Genomic DNA, 16,708 nt, shown 5'->3' on the forward strand with positions numbered 1-16,708 from the left:
ACCAATAAAAAACGACAGTGTTACCCCTTATGTTTTTTTTCATGACGACCAATAAAAAAGGACAGTGTTACGCCTTATGTTTTTTTTCATGAGGACCGATAAAAAACGACAGTGTTACCCCTTATGTTTTTTTTCATGAGGACCGATAAAAAACGACAGTGTTACCGCTTATGTTTATTTTCATGACGACCGATAAAAAACAACAGTGCTACCCCTCATGTTTTTTTTCATGACGACCGATAAAAAACGACAGTGTTACCCCTTATGTCTTTTTTCATGATGACCGATAAAAAACGTCAGTGTTACCCCTTATGTTTTTTTTCATGACGACCGATTAAAAACGACAGTGTTACCCCTTATGTTTTTTTTCATGAGGACCAATAAAAAACGACAGTGTTACCCCTTATGTTTTTTTTCATGACGACCAATAAAAAACGACAGTGTTACCCCTTATGTTTTTTTCATGACGACCAATAAAAAACGACAGTGTTACCCCTTATGTTTTTTTTCATGAGGACCAATAAAAAAGGACAGTGTTACCCCTTATGTTTTTTTTCATGAGGACCGATAAAAAACAACAGTGTTACCCCTTATGTTTTTTTTCATGACGACCGATTAAAAACGACAGTGTTACCCCTTATGTTTTTTTTCATGAGGACCAATAAAAAACGACAGTGTTACCCCTTATGTTTTTTTTGACAAAGACAACAGTGTTACCCTTTATGTTTTTTTTCATGACGACCAATAAAAAACAACAGTGTTACCCCTTATGTGATTATCATGACAACCAATAAAAAACGACAGTGTTACCCCTTATGTTTTTTTCATGACGACCATAGAAAGATGACAGTGTCACCCCTCATGTTTCATTTGATAAAAACGACAGTGTTACCCCTTATGTTTTTTTCATGACGACCGATAAAAAACGACAGTGTTACCCCATATGTTTCATTTGATTAAACCGACAGTGTTACCCCTTATGTTTTTTTTCATGAGGACCAATAAAAAACGACAGTGTTACCCCTTATGTTTTTTTTGACAAAGACAACAGTGTTACCCTTTATGTTTTTTTTCATGACGACCAATAAAAAACAACAGTGTTACCCCTTATGTGTTTATCATGACGACCAATAAAAAACGACAGTGTTACCCCTTATGTTTTTTTCATGACGACCATAGAAAGATGACAGTGTCACCCCTCATGTTTCATTTGATAAAAACGACAGTGTTACCCCTTATGTTTTTTTCATGACGACCGATAAAAAACGACAGTGTTACCCCATATGTTTCATTTGATTAAAACGACAGTGTTACCCCTTGTGTTTCATTCGATTAAAACAACAGTGTTACCCCTTGTGTTTCATTCGATTAAAACAACAGTGTTACCCCTTGTGTTTTTTTTCATGACGACCAAAGAAAAACAACAGTGTTACCCCCTATGTTTTATTTGATAAATATCGACAGTGTTACCCCTTTTGTTTTTTTTCATGACGACCAATAAAAAACAACAGTGTCATAGATCGCTAACTAGCAGAGAGTTGTAAGCACTTTCCAACCTTTCAGTGGAGGAATTGGACTCCCCAAGCAATGTTATACTTAAAAGGAGCAAGTAAATTACATATTAATTTAGTCTTTCGGCCTGTAGCATGTAAACAAAATGAAGCAACTGTCCCATATTTCTAACTGCATTTGAAGTAGACATTGAGACTCACAAAAAATGGACGCTATAGGACAGTGATCATGATTTGTCTCAATATCAGAATAACAACAATGGGTCAAATAGCAATGGCTGGTGGAATGGCCATAAAGTGTCTGTATATGCAGTGTAAGCTTGTCCAGGCCCTGCAATTCAGGATGTAGGCTATGAATCTGAATGAAAAGCAGGTAAATAGGTAGTGGCCATCCCGAAAATGCACCAGAATACAGGAAATCAAATCTATTAAATTCCAAAAGAATATTGGGGGGGGGGGGGGGGGGGGGGGGGGGGGCGAGAACCTCAGACCCCCTGTCTATTACTGTGCCCCACCAACATGTTTGATCGCCAGCCGCCACTGACCAATGGAAATAATTCTCTGCACAATTTGAATTGTGTTTAAATGCTACAGTGGTCATTTGTTCAGCCAATTCATGTTAAACAATGAGGGTTTTGATTGTCGGGTCGGGCCTTTGATCGATCGTTTGTGTTTTTTTTGTTTTTGTTATCATTGCTTTATAGGCCTAATTTTAGGAGAAATCTATGCCATAAACAGACATTTTATAGGCCTTTATTACACGGGTCTTCTCAATGCCGTGGAACAAACCCGTTCACTTGCGGGTAGTAGTCCGGTATCTTGTCAACCCCAGCGTCTTCGGTTGCTAAGCGACGTCAACGTCTTATAGCGGACTATTTCACTGCTGATCAACACTACGGATGCTGGTAACGAATACATTGTAAAAAGACACACCATGTGAAGTTATTTTCCAAATAAGATTTGAAAAGCTTTGAAAGTTTATATACAACACTATTTACATGGTTTCGGAGTAGTACACTTTGACATTTTAATACAGTTCAGCGAGAAAGGCGACGAAGAATAAGAAGAGGGCGTTCCAGTCTGCGTAAACGGGAACCCCCACCACACGAGAACGCCCATTTGCGTCTGCAGTGGGATGATATTGGAAAGAGATGCCACGGCTTTAACTGAAGTTGTAACGGGAACATTAAGAAAGTACAATCCGGAGGAGAAATTAATATCATCTACACTGTTATATCGTTTACTCTGCCTTGGTTATTCAGGGATGGCTGTCCCATTAAATGTTAGTTTAATGTTTTGGTTTTCTAACGAAATAAACGAGTCACGCATTCGTGTGCCCAACGTGAGGAATTGTCTCTTTCCATTTAATGCAATTTCCAAAATATTATATTTATATGATTGGAAGATAAGATACGTGTCGTTGACCCTGTACGCTGCCATGCCATGCATTACATTTAAGCAGCATGCACGCACCATGAATTAACTTAACTTTATGAAGTTGAACTTTGTCTGCACGTTTGATTGAAAGATTAGAAGCATTGCACTCTGCTGATGCACTGTTAAGTATCTAGTTTATTTTAGTTATTATCCTCTCTAACGGCGCCTCCAAACAACGCGTCACGCGAGTATGTTGTGTAGTATGTCGCTTTATAAAAGTCATGCATGTGCGCGTGTTCTGCACGCGTTCATGAATGCGCGTTCATGTTTGCCTCCCTGGTGAGCTCGGCTAGGAACCGCTACTGACACACACACACACACACACACACACACACACACACACACACACACACACACACACACACACACACACACACACACACACACACACACACACACACACACACACACACACACACACACACACACACACACACACACACACACACACACACACACACACAACCAGAGTAGATTTTGCTACCCAATTGTGCCACTAGAGGCCAGTATAACCCAGTAAACACTGCTGAAGCGCTAAACTGTCATGTCTTTGTACAATTAAAAGCAGACATTCACTCGATGCACTTTCCATTGCAGAAGATTTTACAGTGTAAACGTGGCCCCTTGTAGCAACCTTTGCAAGCAGAATTGCTTGACAATAGCCTAATATACTGCATGTATTAGATTTAATTTAAATGAGGCTACATTGCATCCTTTATCGTTTAGACCTGCTATAAAAGGTGAACAGGATGCAAATCAGCATTTTTAAATCCCATAGGCAATATTTGCATATAAATAGTAAGATAAATTGAATTGAGTGAAGGCAAAAATCGGGTGCTTCTAGCGGAAAACTACTCCCCAGAACGCCACCCATAGGTTCTGCCAAGCAGGGTAAGGGTAAGGGTTATAGCGTTAGGGGCAGGGGTTAGGGGTTCCCCCCCCTGCCAGACTCTGAGTGGCATGGCGTTGATAAGCATGGGACCCAGCCGGCCACGTTGTCTCCCGGGGGTAATAAACCCGATAAGGAACAAAGGACAGCCGAACTAGTACACCATGTATCCATAAAAAAACTTTGTGGAGGTGCCCTAAAGGTGTGTGCAATGTGCACATGTCTGGAGGCCCATCTAAAGGGGGTTAGAGGTATATAGGTCGGTCTAAGTGGGGGGTGTAGCGAACCCCAGCCGGACAATGGTGAAGCTTACAGATGTTTCAGAAGCCTTTATTTACGTTCAGCCGTCAGCCTTGTTTTGAGCATAAATATTCCTTTCTTCACATCTTTCTTCATAAACACCGTAAGAGCTACAGGACAGATAAATAACATTAATTAGCTCTTACACATATACAACTATCGCCATGAAGATAACATTAGCGCGGCTGTACAGCAACAACACATTTAAACACATTTTAAGTAATATAAAGTCTTAAACAAATTAAACACACAATACCTTGTTCCCATTCCAGCTAGGCACTTATTAATTACTACAAATTGTTATGCAGAGCAACCGTTTGTAGCCTGAATTCCTTCCGTAATTACACGTAATAACCTTTTCGCGCGATCTCCTTCAAGTCAAGTTACCTACTGTAGATTCAAACTTCCTGCGTCAAAATAAAAGACCCATGACGGCAAAATACAGTATCAAAATAAAAGCATGGAGAAAGTGGTTATTTTAACAGACCTTCATAAGAATTATTTACACTCCCACCAATCATGAGTCCCTAATGGAACAGTATACAGTTAACATTAAACACGAATGATTTTCTAACAAAAAAAAATGACCTTCCTCATGAAAGTGCAAAAAAACAAATTATGTAAAGAGAGAACAAGTTTAATTAGTCTCCAATAGCAGGACTAGCCTTTGGACAGGGCGCTCGACTTCAGACATCTTATGGAGACGCTCTCCTTTCTTGCCAAGATTCCTGTCACCGAGGCAGATCTTAACTCTCCTTACTAGTCCGTCTTTGTCAATAGTAGTTTCTAAAACTCTACCTAATCTCCACTCGTTCCTGTGTGCATCCTCTCCTTTCATCATTACGATATCTCCAACTTGAAGATTTCTCTTCGGTGCATGCCAACGTTGTCTGAGAGAGATGTTGGCCAGGTATTCCTTTCGCCATCGACTCCAAAACTGTTCTGCCAGGTATTGAACATGTCGCCACCTTTTCTTGCCATACATGTCCTCTCTGACGAACTCGCCTGGAGGTGGTAAGGCCCTGACAGTTTTCATAGTCAGAAGATGATTAGGTGTGAGTGGCTCAAGACTATGAGGATCACTGAGGTTGTCAACAGTCAGTGGTCGACTGTTGACGATTGCCATAGCTTCATAGAGAAAAGCCCGCAGTGAAGCATCATTTAGCCTTCCAGAGGAAAGAGCAAGCGTGGACCTTAGAACGCTTCTCACCGTCCTAATCTGTCTCTCCCAAACACCTCCGACATGGCTTGAATAAGGTGCATTCATGCAAAAGTCACATTGTTTTTCAGCAAGGAATACAGCCAGCCGGTCTGCATCAACTTCCTTTAGAGCTTCCTTAAGTTCGTTTTTGGCTCCAACGAAGTTGCTACCTTGATCGGACTTGATCTGACGAACAGCACCACGCATAGCAATGAAGCATCGGAGGCCATTGATGAGGGCGTCTGTGGACATGCCATCAAGCATCTCAATATGAATGGCACGGGAGCTAAAGCAAGTGAAAAGTAGACCATACCTCTTGTTCTCCTTTCTTCCTTGCTTCGTGAGGAATGGACCAAAGCAGTCCATTCCACAGAAGGTGAAGGGGGGTGATGGTTCCACGCGTTCGGGGGGTAGATCAGCCATCCTTTGCTCTTCCGTTGGTTTCCGGTGCCGTCTACAGGTGACGCATTGACGAATGTGCGATGCTACTGCCCTGTTGATTCCTGGAATCCAGTAGCCGTGGGACCTGATCTCATTGAGGGTGAGGCCTTTACCTTGATGTTCGATTCTTTCATGGTGATGAGCAATGATCATTTTTGTAATGTGATGATCTTTGGGAATGATTGCAGGGTGCTTGATGGAGTTGGGAAGAGAAGAGTTGCACAGCCTTCCTCCCACCCTGAAGACACCATCTTTATCGAGGAAGGCATCAAGAGAGTGTAGTGAATTGTGAGAGGGTAGGGGGACCCCTTTGCTCAGCAGTTTCAACTCTTCTTGGTACACGTTTTTCTGCAGGTCTTTGATTATGCAATGTTCTGCATCTTCTCGTTCTGTTACAGTGGTGAGGTTGTTTGATCTGTTCTTTCTGATGCGCCTTAAAAGGCGTGCAACAGCTCGAATAGCCAGTGACCAAGATGAGAACTTAGATAAACGATCAACAAGGCTCGCTTGCTCTGTAGTTCTTGTGTTAAGTACCAAAGCACTTCTGACCTCTGGGTCTCCAATTATTAACTCTGGAATTTCATCTGCCGGCGGCTTCATTTCCTTGTGCCACAAGAACTTGGGTCCAGTGAACCAGGTGGATGACAAAAGCTCGCTGGGAGTCAAGCTCCTGGAAGCATGGTCAGCAGGATTCTCATTGGTTGGAACATATCTCCATTGTTGAGGGTCTGAGCTGAGGTGAATCTTCTGAACACGGTTAGCCACAAAGGTGTGGAATCGTCGTGCTTCGTTTTTTATGTATCCCAAGACCACCTTAGAGTCGGTCCAGAAGACCTCCTCAGTGTCAGCTGATCCAAATTCCTCCTTGAGCATGTTGCTCATCTTCACAGAGACAACTGCAGCCGTCAGTTCCAATCTTGGAACAGTTGTAACTTTTGATGGCGAGACGCGTGATTTTCCTACAACTAAGGCACAGTGAACGTCTCCCTCCTCATTTTGTAGTCTCAAGTATGAACACTGACCATAACCCTTCAAGCTAGCATCTGAGAAATGATGCAGCTGTGTCTTCAAAACCTTCCCAAATCCAGCTGGTGAGTAAGTGCGGGGTATAGTGACATTATCCAACTGAGCTAGATCATCTCTCCATTTTTCCCATTTTGGACGGAGCTCGTCAGGGAGAGGATCGTCCCAGCCTGTGCCTCGCCTACACATCTCCTGAAGAATGATCTTCGCTTTGAGCAGAACTGGCGCCACGAACCCGAGAGGATCATACAAGGAGGCAACTGTAGAAAGAATGCCGCGACGTGTTGCCGGCTGATCCTTGAGGCTGACACTGAGACGAAAATGGTCGGACTCCACATCCCATTGAATCCCCAGGGCTCTCTCAAGCGGCAGTTCATCGAACGTGAGGTCCATATTCGCCACATTGATTGCTCTTTCAGAGGGCGGTATACTTTCTAGGACATTTCTCTCATTTGACACAAATTTGTGTAATCGGAGTCCACCCATGGCACAGAGTTCACGAGCTTCTCTGGCAAGCTGAACAGCTTCTTCGGTGCTGCCAGCACTGGTGAGGCCATCATCAACATAGAAATCCCTCATGATAAACTGTGAGCCTTTAGGGTAGAGGTCGCCATTCTCCTTAGCTAGATGCTTCATCCCGAAGTTTGCACATCCAGGGGAGGAGGCTGCACCGAACAGATGCACCTTCATACGGAACTCACTGGGCGGTGAGTTCAAGTCTCCTTGCTTCCACCAAAGAAAGCGCAGGTAGTTGCGATCAGCCTCATCCACATGGAATTGATGGAACATTTTCTCAATGTCACACATCAAAGCAACAGGGTAACGTCGGAAGCGGATAAGAACACCGCTCAAGTTGTTCAGCAAGTCAGGCCCTGAGAGGAGATGGTCGTTCAAGCTGGTTCCTTTGTGTCTGGCAGAGCAATCGAACACTACACGAAGCTTATCTGGCTTCTTTGCGTGCCGAACACCATGATGGGGAATGTACCATCTCTCAACTTCACTCCCACCGTCTTCGATCTGCTCTGCATCTCCCCTTTCGATGATCTCCTCCATGAACTTGACATACTGCTCCTTATACTTTTCATCCCGCTGCAGTTTTCTTTTGAGGTGGTTGAGGCGTATCATGACTGAGTTTTTGTTGTCAGGCATACTGGGTCTGTTTTTGAAGGGTAGAGGCATTTGGTAATGGCCATGTTTGTTTTTCTGTATGCCCTCATTTAGCTTGTTGAGGAAGGTGATGTCATCTTGTGACACTGTTTTGCTGTCTTCACTATCATCCTTGAAGTCAGATTCCAGAATGCGAATAGCGTCGGCCGGAGTTACCGGAGGCAGTACTTTAATGGAGATTTTGTGGCACAGGCGACTTGAGCTCGGCGGATCATAGCTTTGCGATGAGCGCCCCACAATACTCCATCCTAAGTCTGTCCGTACAGCATAAGGTTCCTCATCTCCTCCTAGAATAACCTGCCTTGGTGCCATGGCTCTAGAGCAGTTATAGCCTATCAGGAGCCCTATTTCACAGTCCTTCAGAGGTTGGATTTCTTCTGCTATTTCTCTGAGGTGACTCCATTGCTTAGCCGTCTCACAAGTGGGAATATGAGCACGGTTTACAGGTATGCAGTCCTTTGAGTAGGCAACTGGGAGATCAAACTGAATTGCAGAGCTGTATCCCCTTACACAGAGGCCGAAAACACTCTCACTTGAGAGAACCGTGTTCATTCCACTCATGGTCGTCAGCTTCAACTTCACTGGATACTTGTCAGCATTTAGACTGTCACTCACTTCTTGGTCGATGAATGTTGTATCGCTTTGAGTGTCAAGTAGAGCGTAGACAAGTCTCTCAGCAGTTGGGTTGTTTTTGGATGACACCCACACTGGCATCACCATCGATGTGTAGGATGAGCCTTCGCCTGCAACACTGAGCGACGTTGCAGCAGCTCTTTGATTTGTCGCTGCTTCTGATGAAGACTTCTCCTTCCCATAGTTGTAATCGTGGAGGGCCGTCGGATGTTTTCCTTTACAGTTGTCGCAACAGTGGCGATGACGACAGCTTTTTGCGCTGTGGCCGAATTTTAGGCATCCGTAGCAGAGTTTCTTCTCCTTTACATAGTTCCGTCGCTCTACCAACAACATTTCTGTAAACTTGGGACACGCATGAAGCTGGTGTCTATTATCTTGACAGAGAATACATGTTTTTCTCTGTTCTGACCCTTTGTTGAAGATGTCCGTAGCTGCTTGAGTGGTGTAAACACTGGCCTGGTTTGTCTTTGTGTCTCTGAGATTTCTCTTTTCAGCGTTAGAGTCTGATGAGCGAAGAGCATAAAGCGACGTAATTGGATTGCAGGCAATCTCAGCTTCAGTTGACACAAATATTGCAAAGTCCTTGAAACTTGGGAATTCTTGCCTATCGTTCAGGCTTCGTGTGGCTTGTCGGTTCCAGCGTGAAGCTGCCCAGTCTGGTAGTTTATAGACAAGCTTCTGGTTTTCCTCGCAGTCGTTTAATATGTCGAGACCCTTGACATGAGGCATGGCATCTTGACAGGCATTTAGAAAATCAGAGAAGTTTCTGAGTCCCTCGGCATCTTTAGGTTGTATCCTAGGCCAATTGGTAAGCTTCTCTCTGAATGCTCTCTGAATGGCAAAGGGCTGGCCGAAGCGACGAGTGAGCTTGTTCCAGGCATCCTGGTAGGCTTCATCATCGTTTCGGAAAAAGGTGCCATCTAGCACCTGGCGTGCTGGGCCGGCAACATACTTCTTCAAATAATAGAGTTTTTCAGCTGGAGTGATAGCTCTTTGGTCAATGAGCGAAGAAAACGATGCTTTCCATTCAGTGAATCGTATTGGATCACCATTGAAGACGAATGGCTCTGGAACAGGGAGCCTATTCAAGGCTATGCTGTCTTGAAAGACCTGAGCCAGTGAGGAAATGTCTTTATGAGAGGGTGTTGCAACATGGGATGGCGAGACGGCAGTTACAGGCACGTTCGTTGCTTCCTTATCCTTTTCAATGTTGATGCAGTCAGCAGCTTTATGTTCTGTCTCCTTATTGTACACATTCAGCTTGGCCTTAGCTGCTCGCACTTCCTTCTCTGCCTGCAGTCGCTCCAACTCATACCTTTGTGCCTCTAGAGCTATCCTCTGTTGTTCCTCTAACTCTCGAATCACTTCCCTTTGTCTCTCTTCGGCTATCATCATCTCATAATTGGTTTCCTTCACTGCTAGTTCTGCTGCTGCATCCGCACGCTTGGCCGCCATAGAGGAAGTCATGGAGTGATGGTCAGACTTGCTATGACTTGTCAAGGACGCGGCGGATCCATAGACAGACTTTGCATAGTCACGGTGGAGGAGTTCATGAAGGCGATGTCTTTCCTGCTTCTCGTTAAACTCAACTTCATCATCTATTGCTCTGTTGTGGGCAATGATAATGATTTCTGTGGTGACTGATTCACAAGTATCGACTCGTCGTCTGATATCAGTGGAAGGTGTGGCAAGATCTCGCATTTCAGAATATATGTTCATTATGTCTTCCTTACTTTTCCTAAGTTCTTCCACGAGAGGCCAGAGCTCATCATCTGGCATGTAGGACTTCAGTTGATCTCTTGCTTTTCGTATTTTGAGTTTCCATTGCTCGTACATGGAGAGCAGCCCTTTCTCCATTTTCTTGGCCTCCTCCGCTTGTAGTGCACGCATCTTCTCGGTAGGGTTCCGTGCACGTTCGGAACGTCTGGGACCTCCAGGTGGGTCATCCAGTTTACCTTGGAGATGACTCTGACCTTCTTCCACCACTTCAGTCGTTTCCTTCAGGCATGATGAGTCTGCCACTGAGTGGAGCTCCCTCTGCAAATCCTGAACTTCATGCTGAGAACCAGCCATTTGCTCCTCTGTGTCACTATCATAACCTGACTTTGACATTATCAACTCCTAACTCAGAATTATTAAGCCAGATGAAAACCCTGAAGCAGATAAGATCGAACTCTTAAGCAGTTTAAACATAGAATATCAGAACCCCAGTACAAAAATAACTAGCAGTTACATCAATGTGCAGACACTCAAATAACTGTAAATGTTCAGGTAAATAACATTATAAGCAAAATTTTCAGATAGCATGAAATGCAGTTCAATTTCCCCCTTTTTTTTTTTTTTTTTTTTTTTTTTTTTTTTTTTAAATGTCCTTAATTATAAAGAGTCCACATGAATGTGTCCGTCTGTATAAACGTATCAACAGTTCCTTCGTTGCAGATGAGCAGGTGAGCATTAAATGTTCTCTGGTTCAGTTCAAGAAGCTGTTAATGTGTAGCTCACCTCATTGGAAGTACCGTAGACCATATGATATTGGGTAATGCTCAGTTCTGCGTCAATGAATGCGACTGTACTTGACCAATGCACCGAATCCACGAGACCGCTGCCCGGATTGCCGTAGTGGATCATGCGTTGACATGCAGGAACATGTGCTGCTCGATGACTCCATGTGAACAGCATGGGGCGATGTAGCAGCAACAGCAGCAGGCATGCAGTGAAGACCCTCCGTCGTGACCCGTCATGGCGGCAAAAAGTCGTCGAATCGATGTGGGTCAAGCTCTTACTGTAGCGAACCCCAGCCGGACAATGGTGAAGCTTACAGATGTTTCAGAAGCCTTTATTTACGTTCAGCCGTCAGCCTTGTTTTGAGCATAAATATTCCTTTCTTCACATCTTTCTTCATAAACACCGTAAGAGCTACAGGACAGATAAATAACATTAATTAGCTCTTACACATATACAACTATCGCCATGAAGATAACATTAGCGCGGCTGTACAGCAACAACACATTTAAACACATTTTAAGTAATATAAAGTCTTAAACAAATTAAACACACAATACCTTGTTCCCATTCCAGCTAGGCACTTATTAATTACTACAAATTGTTATGCAGAGCAACCGTTTGTAGCCTGAATTCCTTCCGTAATTACACGTAATAACCTTTTCGCGCGATCTCCTTCAAGTCAAGTTACCTACTGTAGATTCAAACTTCCTGCGTCAAAATAAAAGACCCATGACGGCAAAATACAGTATCAAAATAAAAGCATGGAGAAAGTGGTTATTTTAACAGACCTTCATAAGAATTATTTACAGGGGGGAGGGATATAGGTGAAAGGGTGAAAGGGTGAACAAAGAGTGGCTAGAAATACAGTTTTGTACTTTACTGTTCTGAATGAGCTAGTTTGGCTGAATATTTATCTTAGCTTAGTTTACGGAGAATCGAGGGATTGTCGATTCAGCATTGTCGAAGCAAATATACATTAATAAAGCACCCTGAATCAACCGGACTCGAGTGAATTCAAAGGCGGATATTCACATAACCAACTTATGGTTCGCGTTCTCATACTTGGGGAGAACATTGTGTACTGCAGAGCAGACACACGCCCAGCCCCATATATGACACACTGAGACCAGAAGGGCCTCGACCCGCCCACCGAACCGCATGCGGTCGGTGACGTCGTGAGGAGGCCGTCGCCGTCTGTAATGTCTCGCTGCGGCTTGTAGGACATGGACATCCAACATCCAAGTGCTGTCATTTGATTCCACTTGCCACCCCCACTGACGTCACTGGCTAATGACTGAACCAACCTAATTGTGATTGCAAAAACATGCGAAATGCGAAATGTGTTTTTGATGGGTCCACTCCAAAAGCTAACGTATTTATCCACGATAGCAGACACTTTAAATAATAGTTAATAATAATGACATGCAACTTATTTATCTCAACGAAATTTCAAATAGTATACCAGATACATAGAAATATATATAAAGGAAAATCTACGAAAATGAAATGGCTAAAGTTAATGCAAAAGTATGATGTAGTCGAGTACAAACAGTCTAGTCTCATTGCAGTCTTTGGAAGTTAATTCTGACTGATATACTGTTATCTTCCACAGCATGACATAACACATCTCAGAAAGTGGTAGTGCTCCACTTTGTTGGAGAATCTCCATACTGAAGGGTATAGTTCTTCTGAAGCAGATGTGCTGTGAATTCCAATATTAACACAACCGTAACAATGACCTACAAAAACTATTTGTGTGTGTGTGTGTGTGTGTGTGTGTGTGTGTGTGTGTGTGTGTGTGTGTGTGTGTGTGTGTGTGTGTGTGTTTGTGTGCAGTCACAGACGGTTTGCTAATTTCACGGAGGAGGGCAGAGAGATGGCAAGAGGAACTCTACCACCTATCATCGGTATCCCGAGGAAGCGCAAAGTGTCCGAAATGGAGGAGACATAATATTTGTCATTTCTTTATTTCTTTATTTTTTGTTTGTTTGAAGAGAAGAGCAGAAAATAAAATTTATAATAATGGATACCAATTCCAAGAAACATATTATTTGAATCGAAATGAAATCATATATTGATGGTTATAAGCACACAATATACACCGTAAGAAAATAAAATGCAGACTTCACATTAAAGAAAGACTACTGGGGGAAGTTAATTTGAAAATCGACATAAGTTGAGCCTCTTTTTTTCACATGTGAATTGGGATTCTCATTCTCATTGAAATCAATGCGACAAGAACGCATTGGAGCGCTTGTTGTTGGGGATACTAAATCATCAAAATTGTATAAACATTTGTTTTGTACTCCAGGGTGACAACGAAGTGCAAAACAATGTGCCATTTCCTATTTATTTTATCAGTTTCAGTGCGGAGAAACTGTGTTCCCAAGAGGCTGAGCTTACAGGAAGGGTTGCAGCAATCTTGCACAGTCTAAAGAACGCAAAGGAAACTTCCCTGTTCTACTGTACTTTCCTCATTTAATGACAGCTGCTATAAGAACAGCAAGTCACTTAAGAAATGAAATCGTTTTACTTAGCTTTGACTCTTGCAACAGGAGAAATTGTGGCACTTTCTCCAAGAGTATAGTCGCTGAGCTCTCATTTACCGAGAAGCAGCAGCACAGTGTTTGGGTTAGCCGCTCTAAGTTACCCGAACGTTGCGTCAAATTAGTTCCGTAAAATCAGTAAAATCATAGTTATTTTATTTGGTCATCACGGGGGAGCCACAGGGGGGGCCAGGGACATGTCTAAAGGGGCACTGGCCCCTGTAGGCCCCCGAGTAGAATCGCCATTGATGGCCCGTGTTGTAGCAATGTTCACTACCATGATAAAAGCACCCTGCACATTCGTAGGCTGTGTTTGTACTCGGGGTATATCCGTCTAGGAAGAATGGTCCATATTGAACCTCACCATGATTGAGGGAGCATGGGGAATCTCCACAATCCAAAACTCCAGGCAGGTCGATTCTATCAATATTAATTTAAACAAAAATAAATAAATATAAAGAGAAAAGTCAACTCTCTCTAGCTTTCAATTCAATCCTGTTATTTGTTAGTTTTAATCCGACTGTACATTACTTTGAAAGGATGAACCTCAGTTTTGTGATTTAGACCTCACTTGACCTCACTCCCAGAGGGCCACGGTGCAATGTTTTTTTACACCACTGGGATGCTGACGGCGTTACCCACCTACATTTTTTTCCCTTGGCGGCCCTCAGTCAAATTTTGGGTTCCTAAATTGAATCTCAGCTGTCAAAACTTTGAGAACCCCTGTTGTAGACCAACTTCGGAGAACTGTAGTTCCACCGTAGAAACGCTAGGGGTGAGCAATACTCCCCGTTGCGCAATGACGTCGGTTAGGAAAAGTGGAGTCTAATTCATTTTAAACAGTCTTTTCCTATGTTCGAAAGGAAGCACATCTTCATCTCTCCTTGACCCTATGACGTTTTCCACAAAGGTTAATTAAAGGATAGGAGATTTGACTATTCGTAGAGGAATAGGGACACAGCTAAGGAGTCTCACCGCGTCCGCCATCTTGTCGTCACGTGACAGCACTTGGACGTTGGATGTCCATGTCCTACAGGCTGCAGCGAGAGGCGTTAAGCTAAGGCCACTGCGGTCGCCCGATCCTGCAGATTTGCACTTTACAACATCCGCAGAATCCGGCCCTTCCTCACAAGGGAAGCAGCTAAGCTTCTAGTCCAATCAATGGTCATCTCCCGCCTCGACTACTGCAACTCACTCCTGGCTGGACTTCCTGCCTCTGCGATTAAACCTTTGCAGCGCATCCAGAATGCGGCAGCGTGCCTCGTGTTCAACCTACCGAAGTTCTCCCATGTGACCCCCCTCTTCCGGGACCTCCACTGGCTCCCTGTAGTAACTCGCATCAAATTTAAGACGATGGTACTGGCATACAAGGCAGTCGATGGAACTGCCCCTGCCTACCTCCAAGCATTGCTAAAGCCACACACCCCAGCTCGATCCCTCCGCTCAACTACCTCAGCTGGACGTCTGGAACCGCCATCGCTAAGAGCTAGCAAAGGCCGTTCAGCAAAGTCTTTTCTCGGTTTTGGGACCTCAGTGGTGGAACGAGCTCCCTGCCACTCTCAGGACCGCAGAATCGCTCACTATCTTCCGAAAAAGACTCAAGACTCACCTGTTCAGAGTCCACCTCGACTCTGCATAGCCACCCTCCCCCTTCTGGCCACCATTGTACACTGTATTGTATTGTATTGTATTGTATTGTATTGTATTGTATTGTATTGTATTGTATTGTATTGTATTTTAGTACTTAACTGTGTAGCAACTGCAGTAGCTGCTATCATGGCTGTAACACGGGGAATTGATTAGCCTAGCGATTGTGGTACTTGCACTTGGTTCTATGAACATCCTTTCTGTACCGACAGCGATATATTGATGCACTTCTTATGACAAATGTACTTATTGTAAGTCGCTTTGGATAAAAGCGTCTGCTAAATGCCCTAAATGTAAATGTAAATGTAAAAAACGTAAATAACGCTCCTAACTTGACGCTTGATTATTGTGTGTCACAAAAATGGTTCAACGCGCCTAACGCGCCTGTAACGCGTGCAGTGTGGCCTTAGCTTTACTCGTCGCCGTGGCAGCGGTTCCGCGTGATCCGTCGACCGGGCGGCAGATGTGCTGAAGCACCCCAGAGGTAACGAGGAGAGCCGGTGAGAATGGGTCTTTCATGTTTTCCGTATCCTGGCATGAGTTGAATCCAATCGTACTGGGTGTTTAATTATTCCCTTTGTCTCCTCCGACCCCCCCCTTTTCTTTTTCGTGGTCCAGGTAATGAGCACCGGTCTACGGGGATACCGCTCTCTACCGCACGTCGGCTGTTTATTTCTGTTTTTGATGAGAAACCTGAACTATTTGGGGGTATTTATTTTTGCCTAAATGTGGTTCAGTTCCTGTTTCTGTAAACCAAAACACCACAGAAACAGTCGAACTAAACAAGGGTACAGTCGAGGTTTGACATGATTTGACGTTGATTTGACGTCTGATACAGGCCACTTATCCACTGTGTGTTATGGCTCTGAAATATTACCTGCGATTCAACTGCCTGCCCCTTGTGACAATACCACTGGAGAGGAGCGACCCCTCAATGAAAACTCCAGGTTATAAACTCGTTCATATTGAGGACGTTTCTTTGGTTACCAGCAGTCCAAGACCCAGGTCCAAGTCTCGCCGAGGGAGCTCTCCCTTTACACCCAACATGTTGAAGTCATTGAGGCCACGTCGGGAGATTTATAACGTCTAATCTGGCCAAGGCCTGCTGAGCAGCACTGAACCAAGAGATATTAAAAATACATTTTTGTACTCTGTCTTTATTACGTTTTGTGATTTGCTCCATCTTTCTTTTTCTAGATGATCCTTATCTCTTCTTTTGACGATATCACCCTTTTGGATCTCATCTTCTAACTCTTTTTTGGCGTTAGTTTACTCCTCCATCTAGTGATACATTTGATTATTTATCATACATTCACAGTTGTTTCTACCAGTTCCATACCACATATTGATCTTTTCTGGTTACACCTGCCTTTACAACATATAACGATATGCCATATCTGTATTCAAC

The 16,708-nt window shown here is 43.7% G+C and overlaps 1 protein-coding gene across 1 annotated transcript; it reads right to left on the reverse strand.

Annotated features, from left to right (window-relative positions):
* Nucleotides 1–4,123: 4,123 nt before the first annotated feature.
* LOC130376217 (uncharacterized) lies at nt 4,124–11,908 on the reverse strand. Its single transcript, XM_056583438.1, has 3 exons — nt 11,665–11,908; nt 4,394–11,518; nt 4,124–4,247 (listed from the first exon to the last, which is right to left on the reverse strand). The coding sequence occupies exon 2, from the start codon at nt 10,712–10,714 to the stop codon at nt 4,775–4,777; it is 5,940 nt and encodes a 1,979-aa protein (XP_056439413.1). The 5' UTR covers nt 10,715–11,518; nt 11,665–11,908; the 3' UTR covers nt 4,124–4,247; nt 4,394–4,774.
* Between the last annotated feature and the right edge of the window lie 4,800 nt (nt 11,909–16,708).

This window comes from Gadus chalcogrammus, chromosome 22 (genome assembly GCF_026213295.1).
Source record: "Gadus chalcogrammus isolate NIFS_2021 chromosome 22, NIFS_Gcha_1.0, whole genome shotgun sequence".
In the NCBI taxonomy this organism is placed as follows: domain Eukaryota; kingdom Metazoa; phylum Chordata; class Actinopteri; order Gadiformes; family Gadidae; genus Gadus; species Gadus chalcogrammus.